The 24,418-nt window shown below is 44.8% G+C and overlaps 1 protein-coding gene across 2 annotated transcripts in view; it reads right to left on the bottom strand.

The window, feature by feature from the left end:
• DNAH1 (dynein axonemal heavy chain 1) overlaps positions 1-24,418 on the bottom strand; it is a 1,058,897-nt gene that overhangs the window by 21,210 nt on the left and 1,013,269 nt on the right. For both annotated transcript variants that reach the window (XM_029599497.1, XM_029599496.1), the window contains exons 76-77: positions 10,988-11,194; positions 1,527-1,761 (exon numbers count right to left, since the gene is read on the bottom strand). In XM_029599497.1, the coding sequence (XP_029455357.1) occupies positions 1,527-1,761; positions 10,988-11,194 (442 nt within the window). The remainder of the gene's footprint in view (positions 1-1,526; positions 1,762-10,987; positions 11,195-24,418) is intronic.

Below are 24,418 nucleotides of genomic sequence, written 5' to 3'. Positions count from 1 at the left end.
GTGACTATCTCCTTGATAGTCTAATGTAAGGGGAAGGTTCTTATGGGATTCCTCATATCTGCCATTTTGAGATCTCCTGTGGTTTTCTTCTCCTCTCACTGCTTATCCAATATGCCCAAGGTTCCGAGGGCCTGGGCAATTAGCAAGGGTAGCTCTTCTTAAATTGGAGGATAACTGAGAATTCTTCTTCCTCTATTGTGGAGAATTCACTCTCCTCTAAACTCTTCACCCTTCATTATCCCCAAGATCACTCTGGTCTCCATCTTAGAGTGAAAACACTGAAATGCCTGAGAGAAATGACCTCTCCTCTCCCCGATCCTATTCTTCCTTCCACTGGGGCTTTCTCACCAGACCTGGTCTCCAATCCCCAGGGGGAGATGGTAGAATTAAGAAGGCACTCATATGCATACCCTGTGGTGCATGAATAACACAAACTCTGGGGAGAATGAAAAAGCTAATATAGAGAAGAAGAGAAAGGAGAATCTCCCCCCCCCCTCCCCCCACCAGAGGGGCAGGCTGCAGGATATGCAGAGAGAGACTTTCTTCAGAGAGAGTGGGAGTAAGTAAGGGAGGTCCCATTTTTGCATTCCCAATGCACCACGTGGTGCTAAAATAGCCACCACTCTCACAGCAGTAAAATTACAACTGCATATGCAGGAGAATTGAACTGCACCAGCACTGCTGTGGCCATAAAGTCTAGCACAGTGTCATCCTCCACTCTATTTCCCCCCAGCTCCTCCACGCATCGGGGTGTTGCTCCCAGTATTGGTGTGGTGGGAGCCATGTGTTGTATATGCCACTGCATTCTGAGCACTCCTCAGACCTCATCATCCCCCAGTCCCTGCAGAGGATTATCTTGCTGGCCAGAGACTCTGTGGCTGTTCTGCCATGATTTCCAGGTCGGCTGATAGATTGGAGCACTGCCTGCACATCCTTAGCCTCTCTTCCCTTTTTCTTCTTTACTTTATTTGCAGGCTCTTAGACATTGCCTACATAGGCCAAGGTTCTGAAAGTGGAGGAAGGAGAGCAAAGGAAGGATGAGTTCAAGAAACCTGTCAACCGACTATGTCCTCAGAAGCCCCCTGACTCAGCTTATGCTCTACTGGGAGAGGAGCAGTCCTCAAGCCAATTGCTCCAGGTGCCTGCTAGGATCTTCTTTCTACTTTTCTGTTCATCTAGCCTATAAAGCTGGAATCTGGAGAGCTGCATGAATATACTTGCCTACCATCTGCTTGAGACAGAGAATACTGGCAGGCTGATGTCAGCACGGGACCCTATACAAGGTAATGTCAGCAAACTAGTTCTCTGTCTTCATCTGCTGTTAGCGAAGCATAACCCCAAGCATTTGGACTGGTCTGGCTGGATGAAGTGGAATGCAAAATTTCAAAATCAAATTGCCCTAGAACTTGGAGTTGCTCTTTCTCCAAGGCAACTCCATGGATTATGGTGAAGCCTGAGATTTGAATAAACAAGGAATAAAATTCCATCTCATATCTAAAAAGACAAGGAGGTAAGTGGACTCTTACCTGCACGGGTTAGGGTTTTGTAGATGGGACACAAATAAAAGCCTGTCAATGGCACCTTACGATTTGGTTCTGGAATTAGCCAGATAATAGCCATCTCTGTATATAACTCTTTGGGCCGGGACTCCGATAACTGAGAAGAGACAGGATCCCAGCGTGCCCCCTCGAGGTACAAGCCATAAATATAACAACCTTCAGAGGGGCGCTCCAAGAGTTCTGCTACTGAGTTATTTATGACCTGATGAAGAAAGAGGATGGATATATGTTATTATTTGTGCAAGTATATATCAAACTCATTTTTCAACTCAAGGAGTTACATCTTGAATCATCTTCTCTCCAATAAGTTGCAAATTAGCATGTCTCATAAGGAATCGCATATCAGGATATTCTTTGTTACTAAGGGCATATTTGGGAACTCTCTGGAAGACTCAGGGAATTTATATCAATTGCTGGGTCTCCTGGGAAACACTAGAAAGCTCTAGGTCTTTGTGTTTACAGCTCTAGCCACTCCCCTTCATAAGCAAGAAGTAAATAGAAAGGGAGGAGTGAGCCTGAAGCAGACATTGCATGCAACATGTGGGGAGAAAATAGAGCGCACAGCTCAACCTGCAGTTATTATTCCAGGATTTAGGATTCAGATGAGGGTACAGTGAGGGAGCAGAAGTCAAGGAGCTGAGACTTATCGTGGGGTAAAAGCAAAGAGAGTGCTGAGATTAGGGAGGGAGGAAAGGGGATGAATGCTGGGGTCATTCCTGGAGGGAAAAAAAGTGGTGGTGGTGGCAGAGAGTATGGATTAGCAAGGAGGGGGTGAAACAGAAAAAGCAGAGTTGCTTACCTGTAACAGGTGTTCTCACAGGACAGCAGGATGTTAGTCCTCACATGTGGGTGACATCATCGGGATGGAGCCCAATCACGGAACACTTTTGTCAAAGTTTCTAGAACTTTGACCGGCATCACTGAGCATGCCCAGCATGCCACCAATCCCGCATCCAGCAGGGGTCCCCCTTCAGTCTCGTTTGTAGTAAAGTACAAGCGAAAAATAAAATAAGAAAACGTAAATGGATCTAACTCTTCGGGTTGGTGGGCAGATTCCATGAGGCCTAACATCCTGTTGTCCTGTGAGAACACCTGTTACAAGTAAGCAACTCTGCTTTCTCACAGGACAAGCAGGATGGTAGTCCTCACATGTGGGTGATTAGCAAGCTACAGGATGCCCGAATATCATGTAGCCAAAATACTTAACAACGTGCAACAGGCATAACAACTGTGGTAGTTTTGGTTAGCCGGGCAGCCTGATCATCTCCCTGAGTCACAGGAAGGAAGTTGGGTTATTATATGGGAAACAGGTTATGTAGGAACGATTGGTCGAAGATGGAATCCTGTCTGCCAGCTTTGTCAAGACAATAATGAGCTGCAAATGTATGGAGTGAGCTCCATGTGGCAGCTCTGCAGATATCAGCAAGAGGTACTTAACGGAGGTGTGCCACTGACGTTGCCATTGCTCTTACAGAGTGTGCTTTAACACGTTCCTGCAGAGGAAGTCCTGCTTGATGATAGCAAAAAGAAATGCAATCTGCTAGCCAGGTAGATATGGTCTGCTTGCCTACCGGAGTTCCCAATTTGGTTTTATCGAAAGAGACAAAGAGTTGGGTGGACTTCCTGTGGGCTGTAGTATGATCCAAATAAAAGGCAAGAGCACGTTTACAGTCCAAGGAGTGGAGAGCTCGCTCACCTGGTTGTGAGTGAGGTCTTGGAAAAAAGGTAGGAAGAGTTATAGATTGATTTAAATGAAATTCAGAGACTAGTTTTGGCAGGAATTTAGGGTGAGTACGGAGTACCACGCGGTCATGAAGGAACCTAGTATAAGGTCGATATGTTACTAGTGCATGTAACTCACTGACTCTGTGAGCAGATGTTATGGCTACTAGAAAGATCACCTTCCAAGTGAGATGGCTGTTGCGTCAGTCGGTCTCAGACGGCTTCGACCTTTGTGCCTCACTTTTCTTCCTTCTCTTTCCTCAAGCCTTGGGAAGTTGGCTGTCACCGCGTCTTTATGCCGCTCTCCCTGGCGTCCCCGGATCAGCAACAGCGATGGCGTTTGCCATGTTTTTCCTGAGGGTCTCCTAGGTGTGCGTGTGCGCCACCCACGTCTTTATCTACATCATGGTGGGAACCTCGGGGGCATCCCCTCCGAGTGATGTCAGCACATCCTGGTATTTAGCCTGCTCTTCATTTGCTAACAAACTGAGTTGCAAGGATTGGATTAGCTCGGGTCTAAGCTACTCTGCCACTTCCCAGCTGCCGCAGGAAGCTCTCTTCACCCTTCGGGGTAATTCTACTAACTTGGGTACCCGCTCCTCGGGGGCTCTTCTACTTTCTTTCAGGTGCTTATCTTGGGGGCCTGCTCTCCCTAACATGGTGCTCCTTGAGGGCCTGCTCTCCCTAACATGGTGCCTGCCACTCTAAAGCTTCTGCCTGCCAGGACTCTCAAAGATACAGCTTCTCCTTCAGTGAGCACTAACATACCAGTCTATCTCCTCTACAGTTTCAGCGCTCTACATCCGGGACTTGTTCCTGTTCTCCACGCTGTCTCCACCTACTACAGAGTGAGATGGGTCCCCTCAGGCGAGGATCCCTGGACTGCCACTGCTGGAGCTATCTACCACTGCTGTCCGCTTCCCGGGCAGTGCCACCCTGCTGTACAATAAAACTATCTTCTCTGTGTTGTGTGCAAAGAGTCTAGCCTGGTACTGCAGTTCCTCACGGGGCTCCTCCCTGTGGGAGTGGCCATCACTGCAGTACCCAAGAATCCACTCCAATACCTCACAACCATAACAATGGTGAAGCTCGCAGGAATGTAAAGGCTCAAAAGGAGGCTTCATAAGTCATGCTAGAATAACATTAAGGTCCAGTGTAGGAACTGGAGGGCATAGTGGAGGTTTAAGTTATAGTAAACCTCTCATGAAGCGAGCCACGAGTGATTGTGCAGATATCGTGGTATTTTCGATACGTTTGTGATAAGCAGCAATAGCGCTAATGTGTACTCGGATGGAGGAAGTCTGTAACCCAGATTCCAAAAGATGCCAGAGGTAGTCCAAGAATTTTACTGTGGGATAGGAAAAAGGGTCTAAGTCCTTTGATGTGCACCATGATGAAAATCTTTTCCATTTTGCATGATAAGATCTTCTAGTAGAAGGCTTTCGTGAAGCTACAAGGACTTGGGATACACTGTCAGAAAGGTTTAAAGATTGCAGAATCAGCCTTTTAACATCCAAGTTGTCAGGGATAACAATTGGAGGTTGGGATGATGTAATAGGCCATTGTTCTGCAGTAATAGCATTAGGTCTGTGCCCAGGCGAATCGGTTGCTGGACTGATAGGTCGCTGTGGATGGGGAACCAAACTTGACGTGGCCAGTGAGAGGCTATGAGAATCATTGTGGCCCTGTCCTGTTGTAACTTCACAAGAGTCTTGCTGATGAGTGGACGTGGAGGGTAAGTGTAGAGGAGACCCGTTGACCACGAGTGGGTGAAAGCATCTCGTGGAGATGTCCCATGACTGCGGTGTAGAGAGTAAAAATTGGGCACTTTGTGGTTGTGGGTCGACACAAAGAGGTCTATTTGTGGATGACCCCACTTGTGAAATATGTGATTTGCTACAGCGGGATCCAGGGACCATTCATGGGGATGAAAGGTCCGACTTAGGTTGTCTGCTAGCACATTGTCCATGCCTGCTAGGTAGGTCACTCTCAGTAGCATAGAATGGGAGAGAGCCAGGCCCATATCTATGCTGTCTCTTGGCATAGCAGATAGGAGCCTGTGCCCCCTTGCTTGTTGAGGTGGTACATTTCTACCTGATTGTCCATTTGGATCAGAATTACTTTGTTTGAGAAGCACTCCTGAAAGGCGAAGAGGGCATATTGAATTGCCTGAAGCTCCAGAAAGTTTATCTGATGCTTTGCTTCCGCCGTAGTCCAAATACCCTGGGTTTGTAGGTTGTTGACATGGGCTCCCCAACCCAGGATGGATGCATCTGTCCTTAATATGATTTGAGACTGTGGAGGCTGAAACAGTAGTCTGATTAGTAAATTGGACTCCTGTATCCACCAAGTGATGGAGAGACGAAGTTGGTTGATGATGTGGACAATGTGAGACATCTTTTGACTTGTCTGGGACCACTGGGATTTTAAAGTCCATTGCGTCACTCTCATGGCTAGACGAGCCATGGGAGTTACATGAACAGTGGACGTCATGTGACCCAGCAAGGTCAAGAGATGTCGAGCCATAGTGGTTCGGCGAGACTGTACCGATTTAGCTATGATTGATAATGAGCGTGCCCTGCTCTCTGGGAGAAACGTTTTTGCCTGGACGGTATCGAGATCTGCTCCAATGAATAATATTGTGTGAGATGGAGTCAGATTTGACTTGGGATAGTTGATTAGAAACCCTAGTGATTGGAGCAGAGTGATTGTGTAACAGAGTGACTGCATTGCTCCCTTTTGAGTCTGAGCCATGATAAGCCAATCGTCCAGACATGGATAGATGAGGACATTGTTTTTCTGTAAATGGGTTGCTACAACTGCCAGGCATTTTGTGAATACTTGTGGGGTTGATGCAAGACCGAATGGTAGTACACGGCATTGGAAATAGGGTTGACCTACTGTGAATCTGAGGTATTTGCGATGAGGAGGGTATATTGCGATGTGAGCGTAATCCTCCTGCAGGTCTAGAGAGCAGAGCCAATCTTTCTGCTGAAGTAGTGGAAGCATGGTACACAAGGTTACCATTCTGAACTTTTCTCTTTTGAGATATCAGTTTAGGGCACCTAGGTCCAAAATTGGACGAATGCCTTCTGATTTCTTTGGAATTAGGAAGTAACGAGAGTAGAACCCTTGGCCCCAATGCTGTCGAGGTACTGGTTCTACAGCATTTGATTGTAGAAGGGTCAAGAGCTTAGCCTCGAGGAGCGGGGAGTGACTGTTTGGATTTGTTACTGGACGTGGTAACTCGTTCGATGGTAAAGTGAGAAAGTTTAGAAGGTATCCTTGGTTGATCACAGTTAGGACCCACTGATCCGTTGTGATGGTGTGCCATAGATTGGAAAAAAGGCACAAACGACCTCCCACTGGAAAGTTATGAGAAGGGAGAGATTGACTGCTGCTCTCCACGAGAGAGTCAAAACCTCGAAGCTGGACCTGTCTGTGGGGCTGGTTGGGTTTTAGGTGTTCTGACTTGACGAGTCTGACCTCTTTGTGGAGGTTTAGATTGTGAAAGACGAGATTGAGGTGGATAATACCTTTTCGGTTTATAGGTAAACCATCTAGGATCTCGTCAGAAAGATCTTTTAGCAGTGGATGGATAATCCTCAGGAAGGGTAGACAGCTGACACAAAATGTCGAGGTGGTCTTTTAATTGTGCAACTGTTTCTTGGATTTTAGTTCTAAATAAGTTGTCACCGGTACATGGAAGGTCCGCTAATCAATCTTGGATCTCTTGTCGTAAGTCAGAGGACTTGAGCCAAGCCCAACGTCTGGCACTTATACCTGCTGCAGAAACCCTGGAGGCGGTATCAAAGATATCATACACCGCTCTTATCTCATGCTTGCCAGCATCTAGACCTTTAAGAAGGATGTTGTTAAGACCTTCCTGGTATTCATCAGGTAGAGATTCAGAATACTCCTGCACCTTCTTCCAGAGGTTTCTGGAGTACTGAGACATATACAGTTGATATTCTGCAATGCGTGCTATGAGCATTGATCCATGGAAGACTCTTCGTCTGAAGGCATCTAATGATTTCTGCTCTTTACCTGGAGGTGCTGAAGAATAAGGTCTGGATCTTTTAGATTTCTTTTGAGCAGACTCCACAACTACAGACTGGTGGGGCAGTTGTGTTTTTTGGAATCCGAGGGCTGATTGCACTAGATATATGGCATCAGCTTTCCTATTTATCAGAGGACCTGAGCCAGGATGTCCCCAGTTACGGTGTAGCAAGTCCAGTAGCACTTTATGAACTGGGACTGCCATGACCTCTTTAGGTGCATTTAAAAATTGTAACACTTCAAGCATTTATGTCTGGCATCCTCTTCTGTTTGTAAGTTAAAAGGAATGGTCTCAGACATTTCCTTTATGAAGTTTGCAAACGTCAAGTCCCCAGGTGGGGAGCAACGATGTTCCTCTGGGGGTGAAGGCCCTGAGAGAAGTTCTTCTGAATCATCAGAGTCTGTAGAATCATCTCCCCAGGGAATATAAGATTGGTCACCAGCACCTCTAGGACCTTCAGGTTCATGTATAGGTCCAAATCCAGCCGGATCTGGAGGTGGCACAGATGGGAATCGAGGTGGCATCGATGGGGACACCAAGGATGGTGATGGCATTGATAGCATTGGTGTTTTCGAAGGACAGCTAGCTGGTAAAAGGCCCGATGGTCCTGGAACTGACTCCGGTATCGGTAGATTTGGTTCCTCATCTGAGGATAATGTAGGCTTTGCAGGAGCTGGTGGCATGGCTGGAAATGATGTCGATGGCATAGCACTGATTGAGTCCAGTCTATCCAGAAGTGGAGCCAGCATTGTAGGCATCGGATCGGGCACCGGTATGGGGACCGGTGCCGGAGGAGACTGGAATCCTCGTAAAGCTTGAAGCACTGCCTCTTGGACAATCCTGTCCAATTCTGCCCGAGAAGCTGGCAAGGGAGGCACAGTCATTGGGGGTGGAGGCTCAGAGGGCATAGCCGGAGGTTCCACCTATGTAAGTGGAGTTCCGTATCCCTGCACCGGTACCAGTGGGGAACATCTCGGTGTACAGAGTTCAGACGGGGATGGGGCCTCGTCTCCTCAGGACTTTTTAGCCGGTTCTGACATCGGAGGAAGCACTTCGTCGATGTCGATGCTTCTCTCGATGGTCAGTCCGCTCTTTTTCTGGCATCGAGGAGGAAGATGTTGATGCCTTGGACCGGGACGAGGAAGCGAACATAAGAACATAAGAAATTGCCATACTGGGTCAGACCAAGGGTCCATCAAGCCCAGCATCCTGTTTCCAACAGTGGCCAATCCAGGCCATAAGAACCTGGCAAGTACCCAAAAACTAAGTCTATTCCATGTTGCCATTGCTAATGGCAGTGGCTATTCTCTAAGTGAACTTAATAGCAGGTAATGGACTTCTCCTCCAAGAACTTATCCAATCCTTTTTTAAACACAGCTATACTAACTGCACGAACCACATTCTCTGGCAACAAATTCCAGAGTTTAATTGTGCGTTGAGTAAAAAAGAACTTTCTCCGATTAGTTTAAATGTGCCCCATGCTAACTTCATGGAGTGCCCCCTAGTCTTTCTACTATCCGAAAGAGTAAATAACCGATTCACATCTACCCGTTCTAGACCTCTCATGATTTTAAACACCTCTATCATATCCCCCCTCAGTCGTCTCTTCTCCAAGCTGAAAAGTCCTAACCTCTTTAGTCTTTCCTCATAGGGGAGTTGTTCCATTCCCCTTATCATTTTGGTAGCCCTTCTCTGTACCTTCTCCATCGCAATTATATCTTTTTTGAGATGCGGCGACCAGAATTGTACACAGTATTCAAGGTGCGGTCTCACCATGGAGCGATACAGAGGCATTATGACATTTTCTGTTTTATTCATCATTCCTTTTCTAATAATTCCCAACATTCTGTTTGCTTTTTTGACTGCCGCAGCACACTGCACCGACGATTTCAATGTGTTGTCCACTATGACAACTAGATCTCTTTCTTGGGTTGTAGCACCTAATATGGAACCCAACATTGTGTAATTATAGCATGGGTTATTTTTCCTTATATGTATCACCTTGCACTTATCCACATTAAATTTCATCTGCCATTTGGATGCCCAATTTTCCAGTCTCACAAGGTCTTCCTGCAATTTATCACAATCTGCTTGTGATTTAACTACTCTGAACAATTTTGTGTCATCTGCAAATTTGATTATCTCACTCGTTGTATTTCTTTCCAGATCATTTATAAATATATTGAACAGTAAGGGTCCCAATACAGATCCCTGAGGCACTCCACTGTCCACTCCCTTCCACTGAGAAAATTGCCCATTCAATCCTACTCTCTGTTTCCTGTCTTTTAGCCAGTTTGCAATCCACGAAAGGACATTGCCACCTATCCCATGACTTTTTACTTTTCCTAGAAGCCTCTCATGAGGAACTTTGTCAAACGCCTTCTGAAAATCCAAGTATACTATATCTACTGGTTCACCTTTATCCACATGTTTATTAACTCCTTCAAAAAAGTGAAGCAGATTTGTGAGGCAAGACTTGCCCTGGGTAAAGCCATGCTGACTTTGTTCCATTAAACCATGTCTTTCTATATGTTCTGTGATATCACCGGCAGGTTTTTGTCGTTTAGGCTTCAGTGGCGACGGAGTCTTTGAAGACGGAGGTTTTTGACTTGATGCCGTCGTAGCCGAAGTCGATGGAGATACTTTGAAAAGGAGTTCCATCTTCTCCAAGCGGGCCCTGCGGCCTTTTGGAGTCATTTGCGAACAGCTAGTACACTGTTGCACGTCATGAACAGGTCCAAGACACAAAATGCACACGTAGTGCGGGTCGGTGATGGACATGGTTCTTGGGCACTCGGGGCAGTTGTGTAACCTAGTAGCCATGATTTTAGAAAAATAAATGGGCGCGCGGTCGGTGACCGTCGGGTACCTTTGAGAGCACCCTGCTGGGAACCAACCGGAAAACGACAGGAAGAAACTTACCGGCGTCGACAAAGGTCGGTGGTCAATGGGGGATAGGGAATTTTTTTATTTTTAATTTAAAGTTTCAATTCCATGAGGAAAAGGTTGTGACAAACTCACAGAGCTCCAGAATCCGTGAGGCTACTGCTGCGCATAAAAAAAGAGACTGAAGGGGGACCCCTGTGGATGCAGGGTTGGTGGCATGCTGGGCATGCTCAGTGGTGCCAGTCAAAGTTCTAGAAACTTTGATAAAAGTGTTCCGTGATTGGGTTCCATCCTGATGATGTCACCCACATGTGAGGACTACCATCCTGCTTGTCCTATGAGAAAGTTGATATCATTATTCCTTCCTCCTTCTTTTTTCCTGCTAATCAACAGCGATTTCAGGGTGACCCACAATTCAGAAGTTTCATACTTCTAAAGAAGCCCAAGGTTTTATTTATTTTTTTAATTTAAAACAATTTGTGTTCCACTCACATTGCAATATTGTTCAAGGCGGAGAACAGGATTATACATACATAAATAACGTAAACATACAAAGATGGAAATTAAAACAAATAAAAACATTTAAAATAATATAAACATTAATAAAAGCATGAAAATATTATAACAGAAAACCATGCAAAATGAAATAAAAACTAATAAATATTACCTGTCAGAAGACACTAGGTTTTGTTTTATCTTGTGCAATAGATAGACTGGAGGTCAAATCCAGTTTTGTGGTTAAGCTCTCAGTATTCCTCACCTTAAAGTTGAAAGAGATGATATCAATAGAGATGACAGACTTCCTGGCAAAGTTCTGCAGAGTTCCAGTCAGAAAAGCTTGCGGGAAGAAAAAGCCACTAATCCAAAAGACAGGTGGGATGCCATCTGCAATCCATTTCTGCAGAAAGCTGATCCTTTGTAGAAGGTCCATTACCCAGGATGCCAGTGGCTTCAGGGATGGGTAGGCCTGAAGAAGAGACCAACAATGGATAATTATCTTAGTACACTATGACTGCTGAAACTTTACCTTTTCTAAGGAATTCCAGAGGAGAGATAAGGACTCTTGGTCATTCATAAGATCTCAGTTGGGAAAGAGAATGCAGTGATAACTTTAACTAAAGGTAGCATTGCTGTATGCTGCAATGCATGATGACAGACTTTGGATTTTCTGTTTAACAGGGTCAGCAGGAAGCAGACCCATTACTGACATGAGGGTTTGAAGACTTGGGGTAAAGCTAGCATTTATTTATTTATTTAAAATCTTTTCTATACCGTCGCTAAGTTATATACCATCGCAACGGTTTACATGTAGGCACATAATTAATGTAGGTAAACGCGTACTATAGTACATTCTAACAGGTGCCGCCAGGGTTCAGTTACAATACATCATTAAAGACAATCAATTGTTTAGTGAAGTAGGTCATGACCGAGTGTACCGAGGTACTTTCACGGGTAAAATCCATTTATACATAGTGTTACAATTATGCTTATAGTGGTAGAGTTCATAGACTACTCTACTGTACATTCCTAAGTACTGTGTGTCGGTGCTCTACTGCCTGCCTATTCCTGAGTATTCCTATTCTCCCGTCTCTTTGTAAAATGCTTGTTTAAAAAGCCATGTTTTTAAACTTTTCTTAAATGTTTTGAGATCTCTTTGTAATCTGATCTCTAGAGGCATTGTGTTCCAAATTATGGGTCCTGCTAATGATAAGGCCCTTTCTCTCACTTGGGTTAGTCTTGCTGTTTTTACTGAAGGAATGGTTAAGAGTGCTTTATTTGCTGATCGAAAGTTTCTTTGTGGGACATGTACCCGTAATGCTTTGTTTAGCCAATCTGATTTCTCATCATGTATTAGTTTGTGAATGGTACATAGGGTTTTGTATTTAATTCTGTGTTCAATAGGTAACCAATGTAGGTCTGCCAGGGTTTCAGTTATATGGTCCCTCCTCCTTTTTCCGGTAAGTATTCTAGCTGCTGTGTTCTGAAGTATTTGAAGAGGTCTTAATGTTGTATTTGGTAGTCCTAGTAGAAGGGCATTACAGTAGTCCATGCTGGAGAAAATTAGTGCCTGTAGAATTGTTCGGAAATCAGTTTGAGTTAGTAATGGTTTTAGTTTTCTGAGTACCATGAGTTTTGCATAACCTTCCTTTACTTTTAGTGATATGTGCTGTTTTAGGTTGATTTCAGGGTCCATTATTATTCCAAGGTTTCGTACTTTTTCAGCTAGTTCAATTTTCTGGTTGTCTTTGAGGATTATTGAAGTTTGGCTGATTTCAGTATTTTTCTGTTCTAGGTGTAGAAATTCTGTTTTATCAATGTTAATTACAAGTTCCATTTGGTTCAGTAGTTGCCTTATAATGCCTAGGTACATGTTAGCTAGGTTTAATGTTTTCTCTAATGTTTCATCTACAGGTAGAATTAGTTGAATATCGTCAGCATAAATGAAATGTATGATTCCTAGTCCTGCAAGCAAGTGACATAAGGGCAGCATGTATATGTTAAAGAGGGTTGCAGACAGGAGCTTGGCTGTCCACGGACAGGTATGAAAAGCCCTGAATGGTTCAGGCTCAGAGGAAATTTCCATTCCAGCCCACAGTTACCTGGAGATGTCCAATTACCTAGCTTGCTTGTCATTGCCAATAGAGGGGCGAAGAGGTTGAGATAGCAGGAAAAAGGGCAAATTATTTCTATCACACTCTCTAATACTGTCTATGTCTATATCTATCTATCTATATATAGTGTACACATATTGATACTGATGAGGGTACAGGTGTCATGGAGTGGGGAACTGACTGGATGGGGGATTTCCCCAGCAGGAGCAGGGCCAGACTCCAGGGCAAAGCCAACAGGGTCATCTGCCTGACCAGCCATATTTCCCTTGGGTTGAGCCCACAGATTCTGGTGGGTGGCAGGACTTTGGCTGGAACTGGAGACAAGCTGGGTTAAGAGGCAAGGCAGGTGCTGGAAATAGGGCAGGCACAAGCAATGAGACAGGAACTGGAAACAACCTGGAACTGGAGACAGGGGCTGGAACCAAAGGCATAGGTGGGTTCTGAAGGCAGGCTGGAGCCAGAGACAGGGCTAGAACAGGAGAAAGGGGCTAGAACAGGGGAAAGCCTGGGTCTGGAGACAGGAACTGGAACAGGAGGCAAGGCATGAGATCAGAGACAAGGACAAGAACTGGAGGCCCACAGGGAGAAGGGGCCACTGGGAGGACCGGGCAGGACAAGACAAGGACTAAAGATAAGGATTGGACAGGACAAAATAAGACTAGGACTGGACTGGACCACAAGAACAGGGCAAAGGAAATACAATGCAGGCTAACAGGAAACAAACACAAAGCAAGGTACATGTAGCCCCCATGCCTCAAACATTTATGGTGAGATAAAGATTTCCTCTTATGGGAGCCCAGAATGTTTTTTTTTCTCATTATCTTTATTGGGGCATGAAAGATTATACAAACCAACAATTTAACACACCTCCGTTTTTTCCCCTGATTATAATCCCTACCACCCCCCACCCCGTTCCCATCCCCCCTCCAATCCCCCCTTACAAAGAACCTCATAAATATGTAATTATCAGGTGGTTACGATTACAGTGTAACATCACAAAGGGTGCTGGAATACGGTTCAGAGCATCACATATCAGGACCTTGGCATGTAGCAGGCATCAATTACACGTTCCCATTACCACATCAAGCGAAGCCATAGCTTTGACGGGCTGAGGAAGAGCTCAATAATAGCACTCCCAAATCTCCTGGAAAAGGCGTTTCTTATGAGGAGTGAAACGCTTGTACATGGAGCCATATTCTAATTGATACAATTCCGTCATTAATGTGGACCACATTTCCCCCATGGGGGGGGTTACTACATTAACCCCACATTTTCAACGTTTAGACTAGAATCCCCAACATCATTATTCAGAATACAAAAAGAGCAAGACCACTGAATATTGGTGTGGAGGAGCTCTGACAATTTGTGACGAACAGTGTCCCAAAAAGATTGTATAGCAGGGCACTCCCAAAGACAATGAATTAGGGAGACTGAAGCCTGGGCACATTTAAGGCAAGAGTCGGAGGAAATAAGCCCCATTTTATAGGCCCATGCAGGAGAGTAGATGGTGCGATGAAACATCCGCTGTTGCAGTTCATGTAGTCCAACATTGTTAGTAATCTGGTTTATGGAAAGGTAAGAGATTTTAAGCATGCACTCCTCCAACACCTCCACACAGTCCAGAGACCACTTAGGAAGTGGTCTCTGGACTGTGTGGATCCATAAAGTCAAGAGGCCGCCAATGAAGAGTGGGTGACTCGCCAGAATGATGGCTACTGCCTGGAGACAATACCTTTATTCAATAAACATACACATGGTTACTGTGACTCCAACATCGCTCTAAGCTTCAACAGCAAGAGGAAATGTGGAAAAAAGGATTTGCACTCACAAAGACGGGAGTAGCTGGCTTGTTACGGCGGTTACTACCCCAAACCAAATAAGCCTGATACTTCACTTTCAATGCATATCCAGCATAGTTCTCTGCTTCAACGGCAGGGGAGAAGAAAAAAAAAAAGGGTTCGCACTCACAAAGCGGGGAGTAGCTGGCTTGTTACGGCGGTTACTACCCCAAACCAAATGTGCCTGATACTTCACTTTCGATGCATATCCAGCATTAGGGATGTGAATCGTGTCCTCGATCGTCTTAACGATCAATTTCGGCTGGGAGGGGGAGGGAATCGTATTGTTGCCGTTTGGGGGGGTAAAATATCGTGAAAAATCGTTAAAAATCGTAAAATCGAAAAATCGAAAAACCGGCACATTAAAACCCCCTAAAACCCACCCCCGACCCTTTAAATTAAATCCCCCACCCTCCCGAACCCCCCCCAAATAACAAATAACCTGCGGGTCCAGCGGCGGTCCGGAACGGCAGCGGTCCGGAACGGGCTCCTGCTCTGAATCTTGTCGTCTTCAGCCGGCGCCATTTTCCAAAATGGCGCCGAAAAATGGCGGCGGCCATAGACGAAAAAGATTGGACGGCAGGAGGTCCTTCCGGACCCCCGCTGGACTTTTGGCAAGTCTCGTGGGGGTCAGGAGGCCCCCCACAAGCTGGCCAAAAGTTCCTGGAGGTCCAGCGGGGGTCAGGGAGCGATTTCCCGCCGCGAATCGTTTTCGTACGGAAAATGGCGCCGGCAGGAGATCGACTGCAGGAGGTCGTTCAGCGAGGGGAACCGCCGCTGGACCCGCAGGTTATTTAAGTTATTTGGGGGGGGTTCGGGAGGGTGGGGGATTTAATTTAAAGGGTCGGGGGTGGGTTTTAGGGGGTTTTAGTGTGCCGGCTCACGATTCTAACGATTTATAACGATAAATCGTTAGAATCTGTATTGTATTGTGTTCCATAACGGTTTAAGACGATATTAAAATTATCGGACGATAATTTTAATCGTCCTAAAACGATTCACATCCCTATCCAGCATAGCTCTCTGCTTCAACGGCAGGGGAGAAGAAAAACTGATACTTCACGCATACCCAGCATAGCTTCAACGGCAGGGGAGAAGAAAAAAGGATTCGCACTCACAAAGCGGGGAGTAGCTGGCTTGTTACGGCGGTTACTACCCCAAACCAAATGTGCCTGATACTTCACTTTCGATGCATATCCAGCATAGCTCTCTGCTTCAACGGCAGGGGAGAAGAAAAACAACCAATAAGGGCTGTATAACATAGTCTGGGAAAAAACAAATGAGCATGGGTGTAGCTTGCTTATTGCGGCGGTTACTACCCCTACTACCCCTAACTAATCAAGCTAGATATTTCACTTGGATGCAGCTCCATCACTGCTCTCTACATTAATGGTGGGGGAGGAAGGGAAATAGAACCAAGAGCTAAGAGAAATAGATAAGTATGAGAGAAAAAATGTGTGAAGCTTGCTGGGCACACTGGATGGGCCGTTTGGTCTTCTTCTGCCGTCATTTCTATGTTTCTATATGTTTCTATGAAGTAAGTCCGTGAAGATACAAAACATTTGTACAGAGTTGTAAAAGGCATATAAACAAGACAATGAACCTTTCCTGGCCCTAAAACATTCAAATAGCTCAGCGTGAGTGGAATTGTCTATATCCCTCTCTGCCCCTTTCAACACATCATTGACAGGGGCCTTCAAGTATCCATAGAGTAAAAAATGCTGTGAATGCAGGCCTAATTTCTCTTGGCATTGGGCGAAGGTATACATCTTCCCAGTCGTAGGGTCCAGAAGCTCCTTGAGGGGCCAATTTGGGGCTACAATAAACCGATGGTGCTCCGGAAGTAAAGATAACGACTCCAAAGTAGATCCCCTCATAGGATATTGATACGATATATGAGTTGGCAAACCTAGAAGATTACGAGTAATCCCCCAAATTTTCCTGATCGTTTTCACTAAGCTAAAATTGAAATCTCCCATTATTATTGCACTGCCAAATTGGTTAGCTTCCCTGATTTCTCTTAGCATTTCATCATCTGTCCGACCATTTTGTCCAGGTGGGCGGTAGTATACTCCTATCACTATACTCTTACCCAACACACAAGGGATTTCTACCCATATAGATTCTACAGAGAATTTAGTCTCTTGTATGATCTTTATCCTGTTGGACTCTATACCCTCCTAGACATAAAGTGCCACACTCCCACCGTGTTGATCCTCCGTATCATTGCGATATATTTTGCACCCTGATATAGAACTGTCCCATTGGTTATCCTCCTTCCACCAAGTCTCTGTGATGCCAATTATGTCAATCTCATCATTTACTGCTATACACTCTAACTCTCCCTTCCTACTTCTTAGACTTCTAGCATTGGCATACAGACAATTCAAAGTGTGTTTTTTGTTTGTATTAACAGCCTGCTTTTCAATTGTTAGGGATAATTTGGAAATCTTTAGCTCAGGTGATTTTTTACATATAGGCACATGGACTACATTTGATTTTATTGGAACCTCTCTTTTGGGATGCTCTAACTCTCCTGGTTCATTAGTATCCTTCAAGGATACATTCCTCTGAACCATGCACTGCTATTGACTGTCCGCTTTCCCCCTTGTTCTAGTTTAAAAACTGCTCTATCTCCCTTTTAAAAGTTAGTGCCAGCAACTTGATTCCACTCTGGCTGGGGTGGAGCCCATCCTTACGGAAAAGTCTTCCTCCTTCCCCAAATGTTTCCCCAGTTCCTTACAAAACTGAATCCCTCCTTCCTGCACCATCATCTCATCCACACATTGAAACTTTGGAGCTCTGCCTGCCTCTGGGGACCTGACTTGGAACAGGAAGCATTTCAGGGAATGCCACCCTGGAGGTTCTGGATTTAAACTTTCTAACTAAAATCCTAAATTTGGCTCCCAGAACCTCTCTCCCACATTTTCCTATGTCGTTGGTGCCCCACATGTACCACGATAGCCAGCTCCTCCCCAGCACCATCTATAATCCTATCTAGGTGACGCATGAGGCCTGCCACCTTTGCACCAGGCAGGCAAGTTACCAGGCGGTCCTCAAGTCCACCAGCCACCCTGCTATCTACATTTCTAATAATTGAATCACCAACTATGATGGCCGGCCTAACCCTTCCCTCCTGGGCAGTAGCCCTGGACTTTTCCTTAGTGTGAGAGGACAAAACATCACTGGGAGAGCAGGTCCTTGCTACAGGATCACTTCCTGCTACACCCAGGTGCTGTTCCCCTACTGGGAGACATTTCTGATCCAAGGCAGCACTGGGGCTGCCAGACTGGATTTGGGACTTGGCTATTATATCCCTGAAGTTCTCATCAATGTAGCTCTCTGTCTGCCTCAGCTCCTCCAAGTCTACTACTCTAGCCTCCAGAGATCGGACTCATTCCCTGAGAGCCAGGAGCTCTTTGCACTGAATGCACACATACAATCTCTCACTGGTGGGTAAAAAATCATACATGTGACACTCAATGCAAAAGACTGGAAAGCCCCCCTCTTGCTGCTGGACTGCTGTCTTCATCTTAATTTTATTGAGTTCTTAGTTAAGTTTAGGATACTAAGGGAGTTGGAATTAGTGTTCTTTAAATTTACAAGTGTATTTACTAATAAATCTGCTAGTTAAGTTTAGGATATTAAAGGAGTTGGAATTAGAGTACTTTAAATTTACAGGTGAATTTACTAATGAATCAGTTATTTTCCAACAAGGGGATGATTAAACTTTCAATAAGGGCTGGTACAATAGTATGAGTTAGATAACAGCCTGATTGATTTTTAATGAGAAAGTGTCTCTTGCCTAAAAATCAAGGGTTGAGTGGGTGGGAAAGACAGACACTAGAATTAAATATCTCTGGCTTGCTCAGTGTGATGCAGTGCAGCACTGCCGGGGTCAGGAACAGCCCCGGCACCATAGGATGAAGTCAGGTAATACCAGAGGCAGACAGCAGAGGGCGTTTCCGAAGGCAGCAAAAAACTACAACTCCCAGGTTCTTAGAACCACCACCTGACCCGTGGGCAGAGCAAGAGGGGAAACAGTTGTCAGAGTTAAAGGATAACGAGTCAGACACAACTGAATCGATGGAGTTGAAGGAAGGGGGTGTGCTGGCATGGTGGGAATGGCCAGAAAAGCCTAGCTCCTCAGAACAGAAGGGAGAAGAGATGGAGGTAGGTTCTGGGGGAGAGGAATCCTCAAGCTCAGCCATGGATACTGAGTAGCCTGGAAGGGGAGAGTTACAACTCATACCTTAAAGGAAAGTGGGGATGAAGGGCTCTATAGAGCATGTGGGGTAAATGCTTTAAAGAGGGTCTTTGACTTAATAGTAAAACTGGTCAAGCACCCGCCTGTGGGGAGCGGGAGTGCTGGGAGACTGAACTAGATGTTCGGGCAGTGAGTTCCCAATAACTGGTGGAGTTGAGGGTGATGAAGTGATGGTAATGAACATTTGAATTGCCTTATAAATTGTTTTGAAGAAAACTGTGTCTTTGCACTGTCTTTTGTTTCACCACCCGCTCCTTCTAAGGAGAACCCTGAAGCCAAACAGAGACAGGGTCTGCTTAGACCAGGACCTGGGGAGTTATAGGCACCTGGCCAGTCCAGAGGTGAAGAGGGCCATCCAGTGCTCCTACCATGTGACAGGGGCCGGCCAATGGCACGGATACCCTGTCACATGGTAAGGGCAAAGGCCATCGGCGCCATTTTTATTAGTGGCAGCTGACGGCCCGAGAGCAGGAGATCACTCCCGGGACCCCCACTGGACCACCAGGTACCTGTAAAAAGTTTTTTGGGGGGTTAGGAGGGTGGGGGAAGCTAAGGGATTAGTTTTAAAGGGTCGGGGTGGGTTTAGGGGTTATTTTTGTGTGCCGTTTTTCCCGCCCTCCCCCAAAACGATAAGAGAACCCCCACGAACAATTGCGTGGGGTTTTCCTATCTTTTTGGGGGAGCCCCCGATTTCTGACAATTTTGAAAATATCGTACGATATTTTCAATCGTCCGAAGCCCGATTCACATCCCTACAGATGAGCCTGGGCTCCATCCCAATTTTAAATTAACAACAGGATCAGCCTGCCTTCCCCTTCCCCCTCCTGCAAGGAAGAATTGTTGCGCCTGCCTCCCTATCCCCCTGACCCTTCCTATCTCTGCTGATACTTTTTTTTTTTTATTCCACTTGGGAACGAGGAATCCTTTGCCCTGCTCCCGGTGCCTCCAGTGCTATTCTGACCAAGCCTCATAAGCAGGTCTACAGTTATCCGGTTAAATTAGGTTTGCAGGGTATCTGAGCCCCTCCCCAGGATGCCCACAAAATGTCCCTTTTTTATCCTCCTTAATTATAATTGTATGACTACTCATTCAGCTATATTTTAGATGGATAAGTGGCTGAATATGCCACATTTGCCATTTAAATGGATAACATTTGAGTTATCCGTGTAAATGGTTTTTGAATATGGACCTCAATGGGTTTAATAGTATATTGTTTATGGAGCAGCTAGTACAAGAACCAACAAGAGGGGAAACTATTTTAGACCTAGTCCTAAGTGGAACACAGGATTTTGTGCGAGAGGTAACAGTGTTGGAGCCATTTGGCAAAAGTGATCACAACATTATCAAATTTGACTTAGTAACTGTAGGGAGTACTTAAAAGAAATTTACGACAACAGCATTTAACTTTCAAAAAGGTGACTATGATAAAATGAGGAAAATGGTTAGAAAAAAACTGAAAGAAGCAACTGCAAAGATTAAGAGTTTAGCTCAGGCATGAATAATGTTTAAAAATACCATCTTGGAAGCCCAGAATAGATGTATTCCACACATTAGAAAAGGTGGAAAGAAGGCTAAACGACTACTGGCATAGTTGAAAAATGAGGTGAGAGAAGCTATAACATCTAAAAGAAAATCTTTCAAGAAATGGAAGAGAAATCCAAATGATGAATACAGAAAACAGCATAAGCACTAGCAAGTCAAATGCGAAGCACTGATAAAGAAGGCAAAGAGAGATTTTGAAAAGAAGCTACCCGTGGAAGCAAAAATTAATAATAAAAACTTTTTCAGGTACATTTGAGGTAAAAAGCCTGCGAGAGAGTCAGTTGGACCATTAGATAATCAAGGGGTGAAAGGAGCACTTAAGAATGACAAAGCCATAGCAGAGCGACTAAATTAATTCTTTGTTTCAGTATTCACTAAGGAAGATGTGAGAGACATCTCATCTTCTACACGTTTATACATGCAAGTGAGTCAGTTTGGGATTCCTTGGTTTGAAGGTACTTATTATCTGATTGTCGAGGTAGCTCATATGATTTTTGAGGCTTTGGCATACGTGATATTCTAATACCCTGGTGTTTATTTCCAGCTTCACTGGTAGATAATCTTGGTTTCGCCACAACTTGAGCTGCAGATTTATCCTTTCTAAGGTACTATATCAGCCGGATCTCCCGCCCTGCTGTTATACCCTTGGCCTCAGCACTCTAACCTTGGTGTCACTGCACTCGATTTCATAGATCCCTGTTTTTTTCCTTTTTTCCTTTCCTTTCTTCTCTTCATCTTCCCTTATCCTTCCTCTTCCTTTAATCCATCCTTTTCCCTTTCCTTCCCCTCCCCCTCCCCCTTCTTCCTCCCTCCCCCTCCCTCTCTCCCTTCCCCTTTTTTCCCCTTCTTTCCCATCTCCTCCCCACTACCCCCTCCCTTCCTCCCCCCTTCACTTTCCCTTTCATTCATATAGGGCTCATTTATATTATCGTCTACCTATTATGTCTCCTTTACTTCCCATTCACCTTTACATGACTATATGGTTCACCTTTACATGGTTTTTAGACTGCCCCTGCTTTGTTGTTACTTTGTTTTCAACGGAGCCTTTGTGCCTCTAGATTTATGTTTATAAATGATTACCGTTGTGCCCGCCACACTGTACAATAACTACATGTAATTTGTTTTGTAGAATTTTTGGAATTGGTCCCCCTGACGCAGCCTGACATGAAACACGGCCATGTCGGGGCTCTGTATGATTACTTGTCTATGCTTCTTGATTTAAATTCTGTGCACTATTGCTGTGTGCACATATTAAATTATAAATGTTTTGTTTATAGTGCTATTGTCCAGTTTAATTGATTGCCGCACATTATTCTGCTGTGAGAGATAATCCCATCCCAGAAGTGATAGTCAAAGATGATGATCCAGAGGAACTGAAACAAATCTCAATGAATCTGGAAGATGTACTAGGGTATATTGACAAACTAAAAAGTAGCAAATCACTTGGACCAGATGGTATAAATATCAGAGTGCTGAAAGAACTGAAAAATGAAATTGCGGACCTGCTACTGGAAAATTGTAAACTATTAATAACAACATCTATGGTACCTAAAGACTGGAAGGTTGCCAATGTAACACCAATTTTTAAAAAGGGATCAAGGGGTAATCCAGGAAATTAAAGCCCAGTGAGTCTCACATTTGTGCCAGGAAAAATGCTAGAAACTATCATAAAAAACAAAATTGCTGAACATATAGATAAGCATAGTTTAATGGGACAAAGCCAACATGGATTTAACCAAGGTAAGTTTTGCCTCACAAATTTGCTACATTTTTGAAGTCATAAATAAACATGTGGATAAAGGTGAGCCAGTTCAAATAGTGTATCTGGATTTCTGGAAAGTATTTGACAAAGCCCCTTCATGAGAGATTTCTTAGGAAATTAAAAAGTCATGGAATTGGTGGCAGTGTCCTTTTGTGGATTGTCAACTGGTTAAAAGATAGGAAACAGAGAGTAGGGCTAAATGGTAAATTTTCCCAATGGAAAAAGGTGAATAGTGGAGTGCCCCAGGGATCTGTTCTGGGACCACTGCTTTTAATATATTTATAAATGATCTAGAAATGGGAACAACAAGTGAGGTGATCAAATTTGCCGATAACATAAAATTATTTAAAGCTGTCAAATCACAAGAGGACTGTGAGAAATTATGAGGACACTGGGAAACTGGGCATGCAAATGGACGGCTGGTGCCATTGGTCGGCTCCTGTCACATGGTAGGAGCACAAGATGGCGCCGGCCGTCCATTGCTCCTACCATGTGACAGGGGCCGACCAATGGCACCGGTAGCCCCTGTGACATCGACTCCTGACCTCCCCAAGACTTGCCAAACGTCCCTGGTGGTCCAGCGGGGGTCCCGGAGCGATCTCCTGCACTTGGGCCGTCGGCTGCCAGTATTCAAAATGGCGCCGATAGCCTTTGCCCTTACTGTGTCATAGGGGCTACCGGTGCCACTGGTTGGCCCGTCACATGGTAGGAGCACAAGATGGTGCCGGCCATTGCTCCTACCCTGTGACAGGGGCCGACCAATGGCACCAGTATTCCCTGTGACATCGTAAGGGCAAAGGGCCATCGGCGCAATTTTGATTCGTAGCAGGCCTGACAGCCCGACGGCCCAGAGGGAGAGATCACTCGCGGGACCCCGCTGGACCACCAGGGCTTTTAGTAAGTCTTGGGGAGGGATCGGGATGGAGTGTGTGTGTGTGTGGGGGTAACTTTGTAATACAGTAAATGTGAAGGGTTGGGGTGGGGGTTTTTTTCGATTCGGATTTTTTTAATTTAATTCATTTTTCCGGTTTCGGGTTTCAGCTCCGTTTTTGCCGAAAAACGATCCAACGAAGCGCCCGAACTGAAACCCGACCCGAGCCAGAAAAACGAAGCTCATCTCTAGATATGATAGAGGTCTATAAAATAATGAGTGGAATGGAACTAGTAAACATTCATCAGTTGTCTACTCTTTCGAAAAGTACAAAGACCAGGGGACACACCCAGAAGTTACTGGGTAAGACATTTAAAACTAATAAGAGAAAATATTTTTTTACTCAATGCATAATTAATCTCTGGTATTCATTGCCAGAGGATGTGGGGAAAGGAATTAGTATTAGGGATGTGCATTTGTTTTGGACGAATTAGGAAATTTCAACGAAATTCATCCTGTTTCGGGGAACCCGAAAAACGAACGGAATTTTTCAGAAATTTCAGAAAAATTCGTTTTTTGGGTTAGCACGCACTAACTCCCTGAAAAAAAAAAAAAGCCTGAACTGCGGGAAAAACAAAATTTCCTGTGGCGGGCCGAAACTGAAGCCCGAACCGAATGGTTCAGGCGATGCACATCCCTAATTAGTATAGTTGCGTTTAAAGAAGGTTTGAAGTTCCTGAAGGAAAGGTGCATTAACCATTAAGGTAGAATTGCAGAAATCCACTGCTTTTTCTTAGGATAAGCAGCTGGGAATCTAACTACCTTTTGGTATCCTGTCAGGTATTTGAGACTTGGCTTGGCTACTATTGGAAACAGGATACTGGGGCTTGATGGACCTTTGGTCTGACCCAGCATGGAAAGCCTTATGTTCTTAAATACTTATGTAAAGGGGTCAGGTATTAGTATGGCCTCTTTCTCATGTTTTGGCTCCTTTTTCCCCCTAATTTTCTTTTTAATTATTGTATCTTGTTTTATGATGTGCATTGTATATTTATTGCATAAAGATGGTTTTCAACTGGGTTTAAAAAAGGTTTAGACAAGCTTCTGGAAGAAAAATCCATAAACCATCATTACTCATGTAGACTTGGGAAAACTTATCCCTGGTTATGAGCAGGAAGGAATGGATCTGTTTATCGAGATCCTGCTGAGTACTTGTGACTTGGATTGGTTACTGTCAGAAAAAAGATGCTAGGCCTGATGGACCTTGCATTTGATCCAGTATGGCATTCCTTAAATTAT

This window comes from Rhinatrema bivittatum, chromosome 4 (genome assembly GCF_901001135.1).
Source record: "Rhinatrema bivittatum chromosome 4, aRhiBiv1.1, whole genome shotgun sequence".
Lineage (NCBI taxonomy): Eukaryota > Metazoa > Chordata > Amphibia > Gymnophiona > Rhinatrematidae > Rhinatrema > Rhinatrema bivittatum.
Note: the sequence above shows the minus strand (reverse complement) of the source record. Positions and strands in the feature narration are given on the sequence as shown.